Source organism: Pyxicephalus adspersus, chromosome 1, assembly GCF_032062135.1.
Source record: "Pyxicephalus adspersus chromosome 1, UCB_Pads_2.0, whole genome shotgun sequence".
Taxonomy (NCBI): domain Eukaryota; kingdom Metazoa; phylum Chordata; class Amphibia; order Anura; family Pyxicephalidae; genus Pyxicephalus; species Pyxicephalus adspersus.
Genome location: NC_092858.1, coordinates 164,442,990 through 164,465,744, shown reverse-complemented (window position 1 = coordinate 164,465,744; position 22,755 = coordinate 164,442,990). Strand labels below are relative to the sequence as shown.

The window sequence follows — 22,755 nt, the reverse complement described above, 5'->3', positions numbered from 1 at the left end:
TTTACTGTTGCTGACTTTGCCTGTTCCTGACCCTTCGTGTTTATGCTGCCTGAACCGACCAATTGCCTGTGACCCCGACTCTGCTTGTTTTGTCCTTGTGTCTGGTGGACGGATTACCTGTATACTGGACTAGTCTGTTAGAATCTTAGTACTGCTTTATCTGTGGTCTCCTGGTCCTCTGCAAGCCCTTCCCCAGACACAATGCCTTGTGCACTTGGGGGCAACTGAGTGCTGGAAAACACAACTTGTCACCTGAGGCCGAGCGGGGGCTGCTATAGGTGAGTGCCGTGTTAGATTGGGGGACAGGTGTCCGGTGAGTACTGTTGCTGGACCAGGGCCTTACAGGTACATCTCAGGCTGCACAGCTAAAGGGAAACAGGAGATACTCTGAGCAGAAAACAGACAACTAATTCCTTGATCTCCTTGCTGTTGGGAGAAACAGGGCCAGAGAGAATAAACAGGGCTCTTTTCTTGTACTAAATTGCTTACTGATTTCACTGTATACTTCTCCTAGTATCCAACAAAAGCTGCAGATGCAATTGGCTTTGTTTTCTAGATGTCCAGCATCCTGCACCTTTCTCAAAGCATTGCACACTCATTGGGTCTGATTTATTAAAGCTCCCCAAGGCTGGAGAGAATAAACTTTCATCAGTGATACAGCAAACTCCTGGTCCAGGATTCAAAACATTTGCTTGCAAATAGCAACTAATTTTGAAGAAATTAATTCCAGGTTTGCTGGATCACCCAGCTTCACTGCTGAAAGTCTATCCTCTCCAGCCTTGGGGAGCTTTCATATATCAGGCCCACTAAAACAAGCAATCTAAATGATTTTTATCTTCCATTGAAAGGCTTTCATCATTCTCCAGCAAAGTTTATTGTAAGTAATTTAAGCAGATGCACTAATAATGCTGCGCAAAGCATAGCCAGCACTACTGTATGGCATGTGATTTGTACAGCTGCATAGGGCCACATATATATAAAGCTAAAATGGGAAATGTTCTAATGAACAATTCGTTCCAGACAGTAAAGCACATGGCTAGGTACACTGCCAGAACAACAATTAGCAGAATTTTTGTAAATATGATGATTGCCGTTATGCCCAAAACAAGTTGCTGTGGGACATGCTATTCGAATGAGCTCATTCGGGTCATTCTGCACCATATTTCATAATATCTTATCATTTATATTTCAGTCTAACATTTCAAATGCTGAAACTAAATTTTGCTATTTCCAAGACTGAGCTGTGGCCATTCTAGCTAGCAGAAGTATGACCCATGTTCTTATAATAGTTATAAATCCTCTTCTACTGAAAGGTACTGTATATTAATTAAAAAAAACTAAGGTCACTATTTTTTTTTTAATTTATAGTTTTTGGATGAATTTAACATGAGGTTAAAACAACATACAACAATAGTAAGTTAACAAACAGAAAATAAAAAAGAAAATACATAAGAAAAGGAACAACATATATCAACAAATTATATCTCTCATATTAGCTCCTGAAGTTCGTGTTACCTCGAACACTAAACTATGTAATCTTTAAAATTATACCTCAGTAAATTCTTTCTTTACATTATTAAAAAACAAAAAAGGGGAGGGGACGTGAATAGGGATTTCAATCAAGTGGTTGGTGGGGTTTTTAGGGAATTAAGGGAGGAAAAAGCTAGTTGGTAAGTTTTTCCTGTTCCCGGCTTTATGCGTGCATGTGACTCACATTAGCCCTGATTTAATAAAGTTCCCCAAGGCTGGAGATAAAACACTTACATCAGTGAAGCTGGGTGATCTAGCAAACCTGGAATGGAATCTAATCCAGGATTGAAAACATTTACTAACAAACAACCAATGACTTTTAAGAAATCCATTCTAGTTTTGCTGGATTCACTGATAGTATAGCCTCTCCAGCCTTGGAGAGCTTTAATAAATCAGGGCCATTGTGTTAACAGATCAGAAGCGAGGGCCTGCAGGTAATCCTCGGATTCGATAAACATCGTCTAGTGAAACCAACTTTGCTTGATTCACCCCTGTTCCTCCCATTGAGGCCGTGAGGTCTTCCATCAATTGTAATTTGTTCAATGAGTTATGTGGGGGGTCTCTTATGATGCCAGAGTATCAGGATGCATGCTCTTGCTGTGTCTATGACAATCAGAAGTGACTTATGATGGATTTTCTGTTTAAAACTCTTGAGATGTAATAGAAAGAATCCTGCCTGAAAGGGTATAGGAAAGGTCCAAGGCCACTGTTTTAATGTTTTGAATACTTTAACACTGAGAATATACGGTATGCAATACACAGAGTGGACAAGGCTACATTTACAGAATATTTGGCATGGCTTAAGTTGCAGCATCTCAAAGGCCCCGATTTTTTTTAAAGCTCTCCAAGGCTGGAGAGAATACACTTTCACCAGTGAAGCTGGGTGATCAAACAAACCTGGGATGGCTAACATTGAAGAAATGACATTGAAGAAATCCATTCCAGGTTTGCTTGATCATCTAGCTTCACTGGCCTTGGAGAGCTTTAATAATAATCAGGGCCAGTGTATTAGCAGTACCGGTACTTTGCTGGAATGGAGAGTCTCACTAGATCAAATAAAAAAATAAACTTCATTATAAATGTTTATTTGCACAGAATGTACACAGAGAACTTATGAAAAAACGAAACTTCATTTAAACAGTTGGAAACTAAATAACAGCCAAATTACAGTGCAGAATATGGAACACACAGGTCAGGTCAATGTATGCAGTAGTGTTCTGGAATATATAAATGACTCCTTACATTGCTGGGCAGTGAAAGGAAAAAATATGTCTCACTTTAGGAAGTCAACAGAAGAAAGAACTGTCCCACCATCAGTGGTAGAAAGATTGACCGAGTAACAATGGGAAGAATACAGACTCAATGTTAGAAACGATGACGCAGATTGGTGGAAGCATTGGTGGTAGAAAAATGTCCCAGTGCCAGTTGTTGGGAAAGTGTCCCAGTGTCCATGAGAGGAATGCTAAAAGGAAAAATGTCCTAACATTGGTGGGTGGAAAATTGGCCTAGTGCATGTAGGAATTAAAATGCCTCGGCAGATTGTGAGAGGTCCTGTATGTGCAGGAACTGGTGGCCATCCAATCACTTTTATATTGTGACAATTCTGCTTTATCCAAATCATTTGGGCATGCATTGCAAAGCTTAGATGTTTACCATCTCCAAAAAGTATATCCTATATCTAACAGTGTTTAGGGTGGAATCCTAGGATTTTCCAAAAGGTTGCTAGAAGTTCCTTGAGCAATTTGTGCCTTTCAGGTCAGTTTAAGTGGCACCGATGATCTGTAAGGGTGACATTCTTCCCAATGGCCAGAAATGTGAGAGACACTCTTTTATTAACCACCACACTAATATACTGTGAGCTGTGGATATAGTAATTATAATAGGGTTTCCTAAAAACCTGAAAGTTATTTCAGGGTTGAAAAAGGTGTGAAACACTGATCTAACCTAATCACACACTTGGTGGAAGGAAAGGTTTAAAAGTGTCTTCCCCCCATGCCATTGTTTAGCTGCAACTTTGGTGGCTCAGTGGTTAGCTCTCTGGCCTTTGTAGTGCTAGGTCCCAGGTTGGAATCTCAGCCAGGACATCTGCATGGAGTTTGCAGGTTCTTCCCCTGTTTGCATGGGTTTCCTCCCACATTCCAAAAACATGTGGTTAGGGTAATTGGCTTCCCCCCAAAATTGCCCTTAGACTGTAATAAAGACATATGACTGAGGTAGGGACCCTGTTTTGTGAGTTCCTTTGATGGACAGCTAGCGACATGACTATGGACTTTGTACGGCGCTGCATAATATGTCGGTGCTATATAAATACTGTGTAATAATAATAATAATTTTACAATTTCTTGATTCAATATTCATATGGTATTAATGTAACAATGAAACATCGCCAGCTTCTATAGTTGGCTTTATAGTATGGCACTATCTCCAGGATGATAGGAGCGCTATACATCCATACATGATCAGTGAGCAGGAAAATGGGGGAAAACATTGCAAGGACAGCAACATGAAAAGAAGGATAGAACTGTAACAAACATGTTGAATTCAGAAATAAATCAGATTAATATACCATCACATACTCTATATTTGCAGTAACAATGTATTATATGTTATGGTACAAAGTAAACAGCTACAGTGCGTCAGCAGATTGAAGATCTCTGCAGAGGGTGGCTGCAAGACAGAAAATTATACCTCCCCTTCTGTTGTGTGATACTTCCCCCTACCTTCTAGATTGTAAGCTCTTCGGGGCAGGGTCCTCTCCTCCTCCTGTATCACTGTCTGTATCTGTCTGTCATTTGCAACCCCTATTCAATGTACAGCGCTGCGTAATATGTTGGCGCTATATAAATCCTGTTTAGTAATAATAATACTAATGAAGACGTTTTTAGTTTGGGAGGAAAGCTTTGGCACATCTGTTCAGGATACTAAAGTAGAGGTTAATCTAAGAAGGATTGTTCTTATGAATGATTATTTTGCATGTTCTATACATGTACACCTGGCCAGCATTGTAATTGAGAATCTGTCATTGTGGTGGCGATAGTTGGCAAGTCGGGTTCGATGGACGGTGCTTGGTGGAAATGGTGTGGTCTAACTACACTGGACTTACTCCTGAAGACAATATTAAATTATTTTGCTTTTTTTTTGAAAAAAGGAAAGTATGTGATGTGTTTTATTGTAAATAAAGGACTTTTTCACAAGCCAGAGGGACAGGGTGCGCATAACTGAGGACCCCCTTTTTAAAGAGGCCTTTCATTCCAATAAGCCTCTCCCTCCCTCCATTGCCATTTGGGGGACAGATATTGGTTATAAAGTCCTCCTCTCAATCTCTATATATCTAGTCCCACCACTTTGAATGGCAAAGGTGATAATAATATTATTATTATTATTATTATTACACAGTATTTATATAGCGCCATCATATTACGCAGCTCTGTACAAAGTCCATATTCATGTCACTAGCTGTCCCTCAAAGGAGCTCACAATCTAATGTCCCTACCATAGACATATGTCTTTATTACAGTCTAAGGACTACTTTTTTGGGGGGAAGCCATTTAACCTGCCTGCATGTTTTTGGGACGTTGAAGGAAACCGAAGTACCCGGAAGAAACCCACACAAACACGGGGAGAACCTGCAAAATCCATAATTTTGAAGGGCTTTGCAATTAATTTAAAATTCTGAATTAATAAACCTCAACACAATTCAACAAATAGTCAAAGGGAATAAATTAATAGGAGCAAATAAAAAAAATCTTATTGAGACAAAAGGAGCAAAAAGAACGCTGAATACAGACAGCAGGATGTCTGGTATTTAATAAACCTTGTACCCCATGAGTTTTTTTTTTTCATTTTAGATTTAAAAAAAAAAAACAACAACAATATAAAAGCAACTAAGTTTACATTCTCTGTTATTCATCCCTTCCCTGAGTCACGTTGTCTTGGTGTCACCTTTGACTCTGCCCTCTCATTTACCCCCCATATTCAGAACATTTCCAGGTCCTGTCACTTTCATCTACGCAACATCTCCAAAATCCGCCCCTACCTGTCCCCTGAGACCACCAAACTCCTTGTACACGCTCTTATCTCTCGTCTGGACTACTGTAACCTCCTCCTCTCTGGTATTCCACTAACCCGACTCTCTCCTCTACAATCTATTATGAATGCTGCAGTCAGACTTATCCATCCTTCCCACCGCTCCTCTTCCGCTACATCTCTTTGCAGATCTCTACACTGGCTTCCATTTCACACGCACGAATACAAGATACTTATCCAGGGCTGTCCCAACTCTCTGGAATGGTCTTCCTCGTCCTATTCGGCTTGCTTCTACTTTCTGCTCATATAAAACAGCAATCAAAACCCATTTTTTCAAACTCACCTACCCGTCTTCTTCTGTCTCCTAAACCCTCATTACTTACCCACCAATCCATATCTCCCCTCCTATTGTGTGCTGCTCCCCCCTCCTAGATTGTAAGCTCTTCTGGACAGGGTCCTCTCCTCCTCCTGTGTCACTGTCTGTATCTGTCTGTCATTTAAAACCCCTATTTAATGTACAGCGCTGCATAATATGTTAGCACTATATATCTATATATCCTGTTTATTATTATTATTATTATTAATAATATTAACAATAATAATAATATTAATAATAATAACAATACATGCATTGCATTGCGCATTTCTGTATATTACAGTTTGAGGGCCCATTCAAATGGGCATGGGCTGCCACTGCAATTAAGGGGAAAATATAAAAAGTACTGTACTTGCATTATTACACAGCATTATATAGTGCCATCATATTATGCAGTGCTTTACAATGTTTATTATCATTAATAATAATATTAATAATAATAATAGTAATAATAATGTCTAGAAGAAAAGAATGCTTGGTGCCAATGTCATTACCAAATTGAAAAGTCATTGATCACCGCTAGATGTCGCTATTGTCCCAATCATTATCCATCTGCAGCAGTAAGCAGGCTCACCCTCTGGGTGTCACTCCTTTACTGCATTATACGCCGCCGTGCGGTAGGGGTCGCTGTGAGTTGCTGAGCGCGGTGTCTGTGGTGCTTTGCTCGGTGTGGCGCGGCTCGGTGCTGTATTCGGTGTGAAGGGGCCGCCATGTTTCGCAAAGCTCGGCGGGTGAATGTGAGGAAAAGGAATGATTCGGAGGAGGAAGACCGAGAACACGAGGTCACGGAGCACAGGGAGCCACCCGCCGCGCCTCCGGCCGCCATCTTTCAGTCAGAATGCGGCGTGCAGGCGGTAAAGGCCAAAGAACCCAAAGCCAAGCTGCTCAGCTTCCAGGATGACGAGGAGGGTGAGTGAGGAGGGTCAGAGGGCGGGAAGAGGCCCGGGGCGGCCTGCCTGAGGACCTGGGGGTGCACCTAATAATGCCCCTAATGAGGCTCCTAATAATGCCCCCAATATTGCCCCTAATACCCCCATTGATGCCCCCAGTATTGCCCCTAATAATGACCCCCCATACAGTATTGGTCCCATCCTCTGCACAATGCACCATACACATTGCTATTGGGTTACAGCTAATGCTCGCCACAGGAAGGCCTAGCCTGCAGATGCACCACAATTCCCAGCATGCCCTGTCATTACTTCCACGTCCTGTGCCCAAAATACCCCTTTCTGGGTTCTTGAACCTGGGGTGAGTGAACGATATTCATCCTGCAAGCTGCTGGGTTCAGTGCGGGCGGCGCATCAAGGACCAAAGTCTGGGTGCGTCCATTACAGAGGAACTAAACTCAAAAATGGCTAAAACAAAAAGAATACACTTACCTTCGATCCCGCGGAGCAGCCGATCAGTCCGGAGGATTCTTCCATGGAGTTCCGCTATCCATCTCCTCTTATTCCGGGTTCTTCTTCTTATGTCACCCGACCCAGGTGCAAGATTGGGTGACGTAGGTTGGAAACATTTTTTTTCTTTTTTAAGGAAAAGGTTTTTTCTGCGCATGCCTGAGATTCTCAGACATGTGCAGAAGGAGCACCCAAAAGCCTCCCGGGATGCGTGACTTAGGTATTCCTGGAGGCTCTACGCTCCAATTCATTCTCGATCGCCCAGGCCAGGTTAGTCTGAAGTCTGGCCCTGGGACCAATATCGATCCGTGTTCAGATTTTCACCGGCCCGCAGCCTCTGTCAGAAAATGTGGCCCGCCAGCACTGTTGTTCACAGTATAAAGTACACGCGCACAAAAAAAAAAAAATACCGAATTTTTACTCCACATAAAAGGGTTGTCTATCCTTTTATGTGAAGTGAAATTTCTGAGTTTAGGTACAATTTTAATGAACTTTAACAGCACTGCCCAATATGTTGGCGCCTAATAAATCCTGGCTAATAATAAAAATAATACGTACATTGTGACAGTTCAGTCTCGGTATATTGTTATTACACAGTATTTATATAGCACTGACATATTATGCAGCGCTGTACAAAGTCTCTAGTCATGTCACTAGCTGTCCATCAAAGAGGCTCACAATCTAATGTCCCTACCATAGTCATATGTCTTTATACAGTCTTAAGAATAATTTGGGGGGGAAGCCAAATAACCTAACTGCATGTTTTTGGAATGTCGGAGGAAACCCATGCAAACTCCATGCAGATAGTGTCCTTGCCAAGATTCCAACCTGCCAACAAAGTGCTAACCTCTGAGCAACCGTGCTGCCCATATTGCCCAACTTAAAGGTTGTGAGGTGCCAGCTGTATGTTTTGTTTTGTTTTTTTGTTTTTTTTGCACTTCCGGAGTTCCCTTGCAACTGACAGCTGATCAGCTAAAATCTCGGCCACCCAACGAGCGATGTGATTGGGTGGTTGGCAGGCATTTATCAAACACATCTACCTGCCCTCTGTCTTCTCCAAGGAGTCATGTGCGGATTAAACTGGAAATATCATTCTGCAATTAAAAACCTTGAGCAGGCTGTTTTGTTTTTCATTGTGGAAGGGAATGCTTTGCCTGTTTGCTATTTTTTTAATGCAAGCATGCTTGGTGTAGGATGCTGGAATATACATGCATGGGAGTCCTTCATTGCAGGAGGGACATCACCTGTCCTTATATAGAACTATATACGATTTGCCTGGTCTCTGTTTTTTTCTAAGAAAATTTAGTTCTGCTTTCGCCTCCCTGGCAGTATGAATACTAAATATTTTTAAATGTAAAAGCGGTACATTTAAAAATACTTTTTATTTTAAATTTCCAGTTGGTCCCGCCCCCCAGTCGCACATTCCATGCCAGGCACTGCTGGAGCACACCGTGGGGGACCAGGTAAGCTTTAAAACTCCCCTACAAATTCATCCTGGTTTTGGTACTGAAATTTAACCCCGAGCTACACTCGGGAATACCGCCAGGGAGGTTACGCTCCTCAGAGCATGACTGATAGTACAGTGGGAGCTGCACTTTTGGCTTCCCGCTGTTTGTATTGGTTAACGGTCTCATTGATGTGTGTCCGCCACCTCCGTTATAAAATTTAGAGGGGAGTGGGAGATGTTAACACTCTGGTCTTTGTAGAGCTAGATCCCAGTTTCGAATCTCAGCCAGGACACTATCTGCATGGAGTTTTCAGGTTCTGCCATTGTTTGCGTGGGTTTCCTCCCACATTTCAAAAACATGAAGTTAGTGTATTTGGCTTTCCCCAAAAATGACCTTAGACTGTGGTAATGACATATGACTATGGTAGGGAGATGAGTTTGTGAACCCCTTTAGGGACAGCTAATGACAGGACTTTGTACAGTGCTGCGTAATATGTTGGCGCTATATAAATACTGGATAATAATAATTTACAATGCACTGCGTTGGTGTGATAACAGATTTTCTTTGTGAATGTCACAGCAGACAAGGTGGGTGAGGGGCGCAGGCAGAATACTGGAACTGTTATTCATAGAACACGTTCTGCTGCACCTGCTGTACATGTCGGAGCTCAGTGAAGCTTACATAGGGGCCCCAAAGTAATACAGTTTACAGTGTTAAAGATTTTGTTGCTGCAGATTCATTTTTATTGTTTTGATCCCCATTTCAGTATGAAGGCCGAAGCAGATATTTGCATTTGGGGAAGTTGCAGTAACACATACATCACTGAAATGCATATTACTGTATTTTATTAGCTGTAGAGCCTTGCCATGCCATTTTTTTTATGTTTCACCCCAATGCAGTCTGTCAGTGCGGTTGTGTCGCACTGTACCTTATCACACAGCAATGCACAAACGTTTGTTGTGATTCTCTGTGCCAGAAAATAAATACTGCGTCTCTTGCATTTAATTCATTCCTGTGCATTGGCACCCCATTTAAAAAGATAAAATGCACATTCACTGCAACACAAAGCATAGGATCAGAGAGGTGTGAATGGGTCCTTAAAGCCACTCAGTAGCTGCGTGCCAAGAGTAACGGAATGTTTGTTAGTTATAAGTTTAGTTTATTTGGGATTGACTTGGGGGAGGGATGATGAATACATTTCTGACCATTGTTGTTCATGATCATTTCTGTTATCTTTTTCAATACAGAGGAAGAAGTTTTTAAAGTAAAGAAATCCAACCACAGCAAGAAAATAGTAAAACTCCTTAAGAAGGAATTTAAAGAGGACCAGGAGAAAACTAAACCTAAGCAAGAAATTACTCCAGGACAAGATGGTAAGATATTCATTTGGCTGTAGTGGGGTGTTCTGTAAATTCAGAAAGCAGGAAAGGCTGATTGACACTGGCAGTGTAGTTACCACTTCCTCATCACTATCGGCTGTCCAGATGGTCAAGATAGTCCATTCCTGAATCTGTACATAGGGACAGGGACATGAGACACCTATTCACTATGAACAAGCTTGGTGGTTGGAGTTGTTGGCGAGGTTCCATCAAGCAAGTGGTGTTTCCTCTGTCTGTTGGAGCAAGCCTTTACTGTATACCTTAATTTCTCCAGCTTCATTCATTCATTTAGGCTTTGTTTAAGAAAACACATGCAATGAAACCTTTATCTTTGTTGCAGGGATGGGCGCTGTCATTTTCATGGCAGTTCTGTTCATTGATTGCATGGTGTAACTCCTGCACATGCGCCATGTAGTTTAGAGCAGAATCAAAAAAGCCTCCAGGTGCCAAGGAGTTCATTTGTCAAAAGACATTGCCAAATACTTCCTCCTGGTGGTTTTTGTTTTCTTGGTCCCCTTTAACAAACTTGATTACTTAGGTGTTAAACACACATAAAAAATAAAATTAAACCAATAGAATATTGTTAAAATGTACAATTCACAAAGGGTTGGAGAAGACCGTGTTATTTTCACAATCACTTCAACTCCTTCATATTGTACTTTTTCTCTCAACGTATCTCGTGTGATTGAAACCACTTGTTTTATAGATCATCAGCAAAATATTAAACCAATGCCAGAAGTGAGTTTTTATTCTAAATTGTTTATTACATTCTAGAATATATTTTTATAAAGTTTGTAGGGAGAGGAGCAGGGTCCTCACAAAGTGACCTAAACCTAAAGAAGAAAAAAACACCCGTTAGTAGTACTTATTGACAGAAGAGCAATGCAGTATCTCTTTTGTCAAATAACTCCCTGGCTCCTGGTGGCTTCTTATTTAGGTTCTAAACTATGCGGTGCAGAACCAGGGTCAGGGGTAATGTACGTGAGGAAAATCACCATCTCCATGGAAGTTAGCCGTGGAGCCAGTAGTGAGGATGGCGGCTCCCATCCTTCATTGATGACAAATCCTGGACCTGTCATTGCTGCGGGACAACAGCAAGGTAAGTATGGCTACCTACACAAGTCAGACAATTCTCGACCGATTATCAATTCAGAGCTGGTATCCGACAAGAATCTGAAGTGTGTACAGCGCCTATCCGAAGTAGGTAGATCCACGAACAACCCCAATGCAAGTGAAGGGGAGAAAGAGCAGCAGCAGAACAGCACTGTATGTACATTGCTCGTCCATTCATTTTTCAGTCTTTTGTTGTTGGAAAGGATTGTAAAGGATCCTTTCCAACAACAAAAATCTAACACTTGTACATGTTTTCCATAACTGGTAGGTATGCTGAGCACACTTGCTGACCATGGCAGAAGCTCACCTTCTACCAAAATTTAGTTCCACTTTTAACACTGCAGAATAAAACCTCTTCCTATTCAAGTCAACAAAAAGATAGTAATTAGAGGGAAGTGCAGGCGATAGTAAGTTAGAGCACCAAGCTGATTATTTTTTCCATGTCTGCATACATTTTGTATGTTTTGTTTAGGTGAACAACAGCCTTTCCGAAATCTAGTTATAAAAGATGCTGGCCAGGAAGATATGAACATCGGCAGTGACCTTGGCGAGGAAGAGATGGAAGTAGAAAGTGAAAAAGAAGAGGATAAACCCAAAGCTGGTTCTTTTGCCAACTCTTTGTCATCTTTAAATGTTCTTCGCCCAGGTAATAAGTCACGATGTTTGTCCATGGAGTAGGTTAAAGATCCTTGGTATTTGCATACAAAATTTAATTACCAGTATGTTGGATTTTTTTTATGTGCTGCACAGTGGAATGTTTGTTAAGCAATTTGGTTCTTCTATACACTCCAGACTTTTATTATAAGGGCTCCAAGCAGAATCATTTTCTGAAAAATAATACTTCATTCATGTCTACATTTTCAGTCCCACGCTAGCACAGGAAAAACTGCACTTTCTAGAACAACCTGCATTTTATTTAATAACATTGTACATTAAGAACAAATATCACTATTGGCCTCACATCATTTACATGGAAAGGAAAGCAGTAAAGTTACTTCTGTTTTTTTGTCATGAGGATGTTCAGTTCATCGAAGTCCCTGGCATAACAGGTGGGCCAGTAGTGACCACTGCAGTCTGTCTACCTTGACCGGTTAACAAACCAAACAAAGCAAAAACCTTTTTACCTTTCTTGCTTTCAACAACAATTCACATTTTTTAAAGGTAAAATATGATTCATTTGCCGAAGTGAATCTAAGACTAGATTCCTATCTCCCTTCCTGATTCTGATAACCAAGAAAAGTGTTGATCTGATTTTGTAGGTGAGATCCCAGATGCAGCCTTTATCCATGCGGCTCGCAAGAAGAGACAGATGGCTCGAGAACTTGGGGACGTTCCACCTTTGGAAGTGGAAGGTGGTAAAAGATTGGTCCGCGAGGATGAGAACGATGCCAGCGATGATGAAGATGATGATGAAAAGAGGCGAATTGTTTTCTCGGTGAGAGAGAAATCACAAAGGCAGAAGATAGCTGAGGAAATCGGTGAGCCCTTTTAACATGTAACCTGGTAGTTCCTGTTTTACTTATTTGGGTAAAGTGAGCCATAGAGATTAGGTGGCAGGTAAATGTGTGGGGAAAAAAGTGTTTGTAATTTTTTGTTTTTAATTTCCTTATTAATATTCATGCATTATTGCTTTAGTTTGTCTGTTATTGTGTCAGTCAGCTTATTTGAGTTTTCAGAAAAAATAAACATACATAACAAACATTTAAACATAAAACACTTACATCTTATTTACCCATAACGGCGTTGGCTTCGTATGAACATTAAGTAAAAAACCTAGATACTGCATATACTCTGATAAGCATAGTAATAAACTGTCATAGTCCTTATGGATCAGAGTAGGATAAATCAACACAAGTATACAGAAAATAACATGAATCCTCATAGAAGCATATGACACAAGGAATAATCCAATAATCTTAAACCGCAGATAGTATTAAACATATATAAAAAACATCTAACAAAAAACAACTATAAAAAAAACAGCTCAGGGAGGAAGGGGTGGGGAGGGAAGAGAAAAAAAAGAAAAAATAGGAGGTAGAAAAATACCCTCAATGAGTTTGTCTGTTATTAATGTGATTTTTTTGGGGGGGGTTTACCTTTACCCTTTTACTGTCAGGTTTACATTTTTGTCTACATTATGGTTAAGGTGCTGCCAGCAGCATAGTATATCTAAAGAAAATTAAGTTGTGCTATCAACCCTCATTCGTGTGGTTATTTCCTATCCTGGACCATTCTGATACCAAATACTTTGTTTCCCCTGTGGCAGGAATTGAGGGAAGTGATGATGAAGCTCTGGCAACAGGAGAGCAAGATGAGGAAATCAGTCGCTGGGAACAGGAACAGATACGTAAAGGAATTAGTATACCACAGGTAGGTATTTTCTTTTTTTAAACAGCTGAAATATAGTATCAGTTTGAGTAAATCTTTTTGAAAAATGTTTTAGGAATTATTTTCAACTTTTGAAATTTATATGCAGAATTTCTCTGAATGGCTGTCTATTGGCAGAAATTATTGCAACAGAAGTAGTTGCTTACTAAAATTTGGATGCTCTTCAGATGTAGACAATCTGCAACTTCTCTCCTGCCTTAAGAAGGACATGTGTGACTGTTTTCTTGCAGTAAAAGAACTTTATCTTGTATTATATGTAGAGCTTTGTTAAAGCTGGCTTTTGCACTGCACCAAAAATACAAATGAAAGCCATTTGTTTCATCTTCTTGACCTTTTCAGTACTAGATAGTTTGAAGCACTGTCATTTTCTTACAAATTATCATTATTATACAGTATTTATTTAGTGCCAACATATTACGCAGCACTGTACAAAGCCCCATAGTCATGTCATTAGCTGTCCCTCAAAGGGGTCACAATCTAATGTCCCTATCATAGTCAAATCAATTATGATTCTTACTAAAGATTTCCTTAAATAGCTAGGCTACGGCTTTATATATATATTTTTTATGCATTGGCTGTTTAAGCAAACTGAGTCTTAAAGTTTTAGGTATATAAACTTTAACAAGTATTTTCTATTTATGCTCTTTGATCTGTTTAAAATACAGTTGAAATAATTTTAGTCTATCGGTTCGATAAGTGCCAAATAACCTGTTGGTTCTGCCAGACTTATATTGCTGTCCTGTATAATGCGCAATGTTATCTCAAGAGCTGGCAACAGCCTTGCACAGTTTGGTCTGTGGACTGCAAATTACCTACTGTGTTCTAAAAAAAAAAAAAATCCTCTAGGGTAGTGCTACTACTTTATAGGTATAGTGTGAGAGTTGTCACCATAGGATAGGAGGAACGTTACTGGCAGGCTCACCATGTCAGTTTTTTTCTTATTGTTTTTGTGTTCAGATACTTTGATTTCATTAGTTTATTTGTTGCCTGTTTCTCTTTCAGGTCCAAGTACCCCAGCCTGCCGAAACAAATAATTTGTTCTACCCTACTACTTACCAAGGAATACCCTATGGTTCATCGTACAATGTCCCTTATACCTATTCTACTTTTGGATCTGTGGAAACAAAACCTCAAAAAACAGATAATTCTGTCTCTTTCAAAACTCCCAATAATGAGATGACTCCTGTTACTATTGATTTGGTAAAGAACCAGCTTAAAGACAGGTAGGGCAGACTATCTTTTCTTTGGGGGACTACCACAGGCTTTCAGTTGCCCTGGCCTTTTTTTGTATGGGACCAGGAACCGTAAAGCTTTTGTGTAACAACCATGAACCTCTTGAAGAAGCCGGATGGAATCAAGAGTTGAGCAAATGGCTTGCCTACTGAGGTTGCTTTCTTGGCCAGCCTGTGTCACTAGGACTTGTGGATGAAAAATAGAGGTGACAATGAGGGCCACAGGTATACAAGAGAAGGGCCTACATGAAATCGTTCAATTTGATAAACCTGAGGTACAAATGTATGGGTTGGATTGCTTTGGACATTTTCAAAGTATAGCTTCAGTTTTATAAAAAAAAAAAAAAAAATCACCTCCAGATGAATGATATACATTGCAAAGATTTTGGCAAACATTTTCGCAGGGTAACGCCTTTTTCTAAAAAAAAAACAAAAAACTGTGTACTTTGTTCTTACTGATTATCTTGTGAATGGTCTGGACTGTAATATATTTACCTGAGAATTTCAGTGTTTTATTTAGAAAAAAGCCTCAGCATCCTTTTAGAAGGAAGGAGGCAGAGAAATGATCTTGCCAAAAATTAAACTGTTGCTGCTGAGGATGTCTAAGGCTTCATTCACATGTCCGATGATTCATGTTCGATTATCGTTTCAGGCCTAGTATGAAACAAGAATCTGACGTGTACATCGGCCATTTGACATCGTTCATGGATCCGTCCTGGCAGATCCATGAACGACTGTAATGTAAGTGAAGGAGAGAGAGTGCAGTGGGGTGTCGCTCGCTCTCTCTCCATGCAACTTTCGGTCTTTTGTCGTTGGAAAGGTCGTAAAAAGATCCCTCCAATGACAAAAGTGTAACGTATGTAGCCTTAGAAATTCAGAGCACAAGCTTAGATACTGAGGTATTACTATGTATAAAACACTTCAAGGCTGCCATATAATGAGGATTCGTCATGTAAGTAAATACTCGCCTACTTATGCTGGCTGTTTTTGGATGGTTACTGATTCAGTTGGGTCACAATACAGGGACTGCCCACCCATCTACAATTTCTTCCCAATCTCTGTTGAACACTAAAACATTTTGATTTGGCATGGACAACACTGATATTTGCTCTCCCTGCAATACTTTTCAATCCCACTGAGGTGTAAAGGGACACGTAAGAGTGACAACACTGTTCTGATTTCAGGAGCAGTGCAGTATTATTGCCACAACATCACAAAAATTGTTTAGTGAAGAAATTAGGTGGACTGGAACTTTGCAGGGGAGCTATGAAACCTACATGTGCAGATGTATTTTGCAACCTGTATCTTATGGTAGGCCATATTTATTAATATTATTAATAAACAGTGTTTATATAGCACTAACATATTATACAGCGCTGTACATTACATGGGGGTTGCAAATGACAGACGAATACAGACAGTGACACAGTTCTGATTTAAAGTTTTATAGGCTGTTGTTGCTAATATTTTATGGGTAATAGCTGTAATCATTAGCTCACCTGTTACCTTTTATGCCTCAACCAGGCTTAGAGCAATGGAGGAAACTCACAAAGCGAATCTGGAAATGTATGACAAGCATGAGCAAAGCCGACAAGACTCCAAAAATGCAATCAGCCGATTAGAAGGGTGTTCTGGGGATAATGCTGAACGGTATCAATTCTTACAAGAAATGCGAGGGTATGTCCAAGACTTGCTTGAGTGTTTTCGTGAAAAGGTAAGGATGCAATCAATTTCTGTCTCTTAACGTTTCACGCGCTCTTCCACTTTTATACCGTCTTTGTGATTTCTTTGCCTAATACATTTTCCCCTTTTAAATCAAATTCCAATTTGTCCAGGCATTGTTTCAGACGCTTGCTTGTATTGCAGTTTATTGGTTGGTCATATGTTGTTCATGATTGCAGGACTGGATATTGAAATCTGTTCTGCAGATTTAGTACTAATTTTTTTTTGTTTGCCGGAAGAATAATGTTTTTTGTTTTTTTTAGCAAGGAAAATGTCATTTTACCTATCATACATTCTATAAAACCATCTCTAGAAAATTAAATTATATTTTGTCAAGATTTTTTTTAGCCCTTGTACAGACAAGCAGATCCGCTGCCAATTTTTTCAGTTTTTTTTTTATTTTGCTTTGATAGTCCCTAAACACTATTTACACTTGCACAATATTCTGCCCTCGTTATTATTTTCTACAGATAGAAAATTATAAAGAATTCTAATTAGATTTGATGATTGATCACTTATACGCATGACTTGTGTGACTTTTGGTGCTTACAAATACCACCCATCTATCCACATCCGATTAGGAAGCCTACAGATCGATCACTTACCATTTCTCTACTAATTATTTCCCTTTAATCATTTTATTAGATCAGAAATGTAAAGTAAACATTGTCCTGTGTGTAATCCCACAGTCAGAGGTTTTGATCTATACTTGCCTAAAACATTTCTGGATTGCAGTTTAGACCACTTACATATCGGCTCACGCATATTAGATTGTCATGTACATCACTCTGTCTGCCTTTCAGACCCTATATTTATTAAATAAATTATTTGTATTTGTTTTGATATGTATAGGTGTAGGGTTGCATTCTCCTTGGTTATAGATTGAGCCAAGTGACAGTATTTTTAGTACTGTGTATAGAACCACTTGTTCCCCTGACAAGAGACACGTTCTTTATGACACCCAAATCTAAAGGTTCGGTAATTATTCATAGATACATTTAGCCTTTTCTAAACAGGCTCCATCTTGTAAAAAAAACAGTGCATACAGCAAAATTTTGCAAATCATTTGCCAAGCTTTCAGCAAGCTTTGTTCCCTTTGTACCCTTTAAAGGACCATTTATCTCCAGTTGGGGAATGTTAAATAATGGTGTGCTGTCTGTTACTTTAAAGAACCTTTCAGAAGGCTTGTGTAAGTTTAAACACTAGTAGTAGCTTGTTTAAAGTGACTGCACACAACTAGGATCTATGTTTAATATTTCCAAACTAGAACTAAAGAGTTCCTAAAATGCGTAAAAGCTTTGCAAATGCTTTTTAGACCCCTTCTGAAAACTACTAAAAGGCCCTCCCCATGGAGAAAAAAAATACTTGCATCTGAATAAAACTCTCCTCCACCCTACAATCTTGCAGGTAAGTCAAGTCTCAGAATATACACATTTCTGAGGCCAAAGAGGAAAATGTACAGTGTCTTCCCCAGCCCCTTTTTAGCCTGGCACACCACCCAGCACTTTTCAGTAACTACTTTGGCTGTTTTTGGGTGGTTACAGAACAGTTGGGTCACAATACAGTGGCTGTCACCCTCCTACAATTTCTTCCCACTCGGCCTAAAACAATTTCTGGGTTGAACACTAAAGAATAGCTGTTTATGGCAAGAGATTTGTTAAAGGTTCTCTTCTTTTTTTTTTTTTTTTTTATTAGAATTTCATTAGCAGGGAATGTACATTAAACTGAATACTATCAAACATTTTTATTTTTGCTTTTTTAGTCATTACAGAGTGCATTTCTCTTGTGTTTGACGTGTTGATTGGAAAGAGAAAAGTAGACTGTTGACGGGAAGTCCTCTTAGTGCTTGGAATAACCTGTCCCCATTGCATGCACAAAGGCCGGGTATTACGAATGTTGTTATATTTTTTCAGGTGCCCCCGATTAACGAACTTGAAACGGCAATGCACCAGCTGTTCAAACAGCGAGCTGCCCGCCTTGTCCAAAGACGACAAGATGATATTAAAGATGAATCTTCGGAGTTTTCGAGCCATTCAAGTCAGTCCATCTTGAAGGTTTTTATTATTCATTAAACAACCTTGTTAGTAAATCAATTGATATGTCTGTATGTGCTTTAACCATTTCAGCGCTGATTTAGGCTGTCACATTGGTGCCTCCAAGCTGCTCATCAATTTTGCAATGTGTTCTGGTGGACACATGACGTTTGAAGAGACAATCATGCTTATGTACCATCTTAAGCGTTTTATGTCTGTTCCTGATCTGTCAAATTTATTATTTTGTCAATAGTTAATAGGTCAGATCCACCCAAAGCCTTTGTTTTTTGGGCATTGATGCATAGAATCTCTACCAATTTATGGTCTATGAAATTCCAGTGTGCAGTAGGATGTCTGGCTGCCTCTGCATTAAATCTATAACAGAACTTTTCAAAATTTTTGGATTTCCCTTTGTGGATTTCCTGTTGGTGCAAACCTTCCTGTTACCTGATTCCTGTGTGACACACAGAGCTTAATTTATTAAAGTTCTCCAAGCCTGGGGAGCATACACTTTCATCAGTGAAGCTGGAATGCATTTCTTATTTGGCTGGATCACCCAGATTTACTGATGAAAGTGTTTTTCCAGCCTTGGAAGAGCTTTAATAAATCTGGCCCACAGTGTTCTTCTTCCTTTGCTATGGAGGCTGATGTACTTTAAGTGTAACACAGGAATGCAAGTAAATCTCCATCAAACCGAGTAAATGTTAGTCGGAGCTTGGCCAGTTTCATTAGCAGTGCTGGGCTAATGCTGCTTTCACGATCTTTTCCAACAAATAAGCACTGCACGACGCACGAACGAGTGCTGTACATACAGCACCGTTTTGCTCTATGCATAGGGGAGGGGGAGAAGGATGGAACGGCACCCTGCTGCGCGCTCTCGCCCCTCCCTTGCATTAGGATCGTTCATTGTCCATGGATCTGCTAGGACAGTCGTTCGGACGACAGGCGCTGTACACATGCCAGATTCTCGTCCGATATTGGCCCTGAGCCGATTATGGGGCGAGAACAATTGGACGTGTGTACGTAGCTTTACGCTATAGGTAGGTTTTAAACCAACAGGGAATCTGTTTTATTGAGACCAAAGAGCTCAACAACATGACTTGTCTTCTTGTAAGGCTTACGGCAGTAACTATAAATATTACTGTAGATATTAAATCTCCAGAGCCTTTCAGAAACTTGTAGCTGCTAATAACCATTTTAGGTAGATTTGGCCTTTCCAATTTTCAATGAATTTGTAAAAGCAAACTGTTATCTGCATTTACCTTGTGAAGGCAATTACAGATCAGTTTTTATCACCAGCTGCTAAAACTAATGAATTTCTGATTAGCTGGTGACAGTGACTTAATATCACAGTGATGTTACTGAATAAAAATCTTGTGTGTTATTGGATCGCCAACTACCTAATTTTTGTTAGGCAGTTCTATGCTTTTTAGCAGTGCTGTCCAACTTGGGCATAGGGGCAGTACAGGGTATGGTACATAATGTAGTAAGGGTACATAATGTAGTAAGGGTACATGACAGTGCATTAAAGAACATATAGGATGCAGCACATGCAGAACAGGGTACATTTGTCAATTGGTGCACAGTCCAGGATACACAGGGTTCATTTATTTTTTGATTTGTAAAAGCCATCAGAGCGAGCAGATCCCGGGGGTTTCGACACAAAGGAAGTACCCGTAGACCACTGGTGGTCTGCGAGAAAATTTTGGGGCGGACCACGTACCCCGAGTAGTTAGTTCCCCAGGCTCAGATCTGCGATAGGACAGTGGGCGGGGGTTATGTAATAATGACGTCACTCTGGGGGAGGTCATGCGTGGTTGGAAGCCGGTGATTTTAGTGGTCTGCGGACCTGAAAAGGTTGGTTACCGCTGCCCTAGAACACATACACCTGGACACCTTGAGTGTTGCATGCAACCCGTGGGCATCAAAGGACAGCTCTGCTCTACAGTAAAGATGCTTTCCTCTCAGGCTTCTCAGTGAATTGATTGTTTTGGCTTTACAACTAAATATGAGTTAGTACATTTTAAAAAGATTTCAACATATACCCTAGTAACCTAATATAACAGGTTGAATTTTTGAAGGCCATATCAATTGTGCATTTGAGATGGAGCTGCTGCTGGGGATGTCTGATAACACACATATTATACCAGTAAGATCCTCCATTCAAATTACTGTTCTAAAGACCAATGAGCTAGATGTGCCCTGAACATCTGTCTTCATCCTATATGGAATATTATATTTTGGTCATAAAAACAAAACTAAAATATTCAGTGCTTGAACAAGTTGAATGTAAAATATTGCTTGAGATACATACCTAAATAGCTAATCTAAATACCCAAGGTCATACCCAGCCCAGTCATCTAACAAATCTCTGTTTTATGCATAGGAATAGATTTACATTTACATTTACAATTTACATTTTCTTGAAATATCTTGGTGTGTGTTCAGGAAAGTACAGACTAAAGTCATTTGAGGTAAAAAAAAAAATGTATTTTTTAGTGGAAAACTGGGTTGCTAAATGTGCAGGAGGCTTCAGCTGAACTTTAACCTACCGACACTCTGAAGTGTTTGCAGACTTGACTCTGATTTTTGTGTGCCTTGTGTGTTTTCAGTCCTGTCACTGTGTCATTTGTATTCTGTCCCCTGCACTTTAGTGTTGCTCTCTTCCATTCACCTTGCAGAATGATTGTAGATGTATTAATGTACCTCCAACGACAACATAAAACGTTAAATACTGTCTGTGATACATTTTTTGCACTAACAGTTACATTTTCAGGACAAGCTTTTGTGAGGTCAACCCCACTTCTCTGGTCCAAACAGTACTAATATACAAAGGGTTTGCAGGGACTAAAAGCATGATATTCATATCACCCCTGCAATGATCTCCCTGGCCCCTTCTAGCTGGACGCACCAACCTGGACTTTTCAGTAACCACCCGGCTGTTACTGAAAAGTTGGATCACAATACAGAGGCTGCCACCCACCTACAGCTTCTTCCCACTCAAAAAATCTGCGTAGACTACTGCTCCAGTTCCTGACTTTTTCACACAGGACCTCTTACACTGCTTAATGTCAGTTATTGTCTGTGAACCTATTCTTAGGAATATTCAGGCTTCATATGACTAGCAAATATATCAGAGGTTCTGTGGAAAAAATGTAAAAGTATAAGACATTGTAAGCTTCTTTTTAGTTAAAAGTTGCCTTGTTCAACATTTTAAATCAGGGATCAGCAAACTTTTTTGGCTACTAGGCTATTTTATAGGAGGTCAAGAAGGCACACTAGGCAAGATTCTCTTTCGAGTCCCGTGCTGATGGCTCTGCCCCCCACCAGGGACGTCCCTGAAGGGGAAATCCCTCTCCTCTGCAATGCATACAGAAGAGAGGGAATGTCCCCTTACCCCGGTGTCTGAAGTGTTAACGCTGGCCGCAGTAAATAGGGAAGGGAGGGATAACAAGGAGGCTCAAGAGCTGTAGGTTGCTGACCCCTGCCAGCCGGAATTAAGTAGGATCGACCAGGGGGGAGTTAGGCCGGAACAGACCTAACCCAAAAGTAACAAAGTGTACTTTGTTAATGAAAAGCAAAGATTACCATTGCCCACCCCCCCCAAAGCAAGAATTGTGAGCAGCACTCCCTATCTGGTATGTGCCACTAGGTATTTATGTATAATGCAGCATGTTGCATTCCCATCTCTTCTCTCAGGCTGCACTCTACTGGGCATGGTGCAGAGGTGTGCTGACGACCACTGGTCCCATAGTTAGCTACAGGAACTTTGCTTTCAAACCAAAAGTGCTCTAGGCATATTGCCCAGTAGCTTGCTGCTCGGTGAATTGGAGCTCGGGACATAGTTTGCCACAGTAAGTGTATCTAAATCTACAGAATGTTTTCTGCCAGATGGGGAATGACACTTACCTTTCCTAACTACAGGTGGGATGTATCAGAGATATCTGTGATTTGCAGGTCATGTGGTTTTCAAAACCTTTTAAGGAAAAACTACTTGTCCTATACTAAGGATAACAGGATCGCATTCCAGGAGGCAATGTCCATATTTATCAGTACAATACCTTGCACTTTTCCAATCTTCAGATTCCACAGCGTAGATTGCAGGTCTTCG

The 22,755-nt window shown here is 40.3% G+C and overlaps 1 protein-coding gene across 2 annotated transcripts in view; it reads left to right on the top strand.

Moving 5' to 3' along the window:
* Positions 1 to 6,567: 6,567 nt before the first annotated feature.
* PAXBP1 (PAX3 and PAX7 binding protein 1) overlaps positions 6,568 to 22,755 on the top strand; it is a 28,777-nt gene continuing 12,589 nt past the window's right edge. The window contains exons 1-8 of one of the 2 annotated variants that reach the window (XM_072398205.1): positions 6,568 to 6,841; positions 10,025 to 10,150; positions 11,742 to 11,915; positions 12,529 to 12,747; positions 13,536 to 13,639; positions 14,660 to 14,880; positions 16,414 to 16,603; positions 18,525 to 18,648. In XM_072398205.1, coding sequence (XP_072254306.1) covers positions 6,643 to 6,841; positions 10,025 to 10,150; positions 11,742 to 11,915; positions 12,529 to 12,747; positions 13,536 to 13,639; positions 14,660 to 14,880; positions 16,414 to 16,603; positions 18,525 to 18,648 — 1,357 coding nt within the window. In that variant the 5' untranslated portion in view covers positions 6,568 to 6,642. Of the gene's footprint in view, positions 6,842 to 8,740; positions 8,793 to 10,024; positions 10,151 to 11,741; positions 11,916 to 12,528; positions 12,748 to 13,535; positions 13,640 to 14,659; positions 14,881 to 16,413; positions 16,604 to 18,524; positions 18,649 to 22,755 lie in introns of those variants that run through there. The other variant, XM_072398210.1, reaches the window with a different exon arrangement.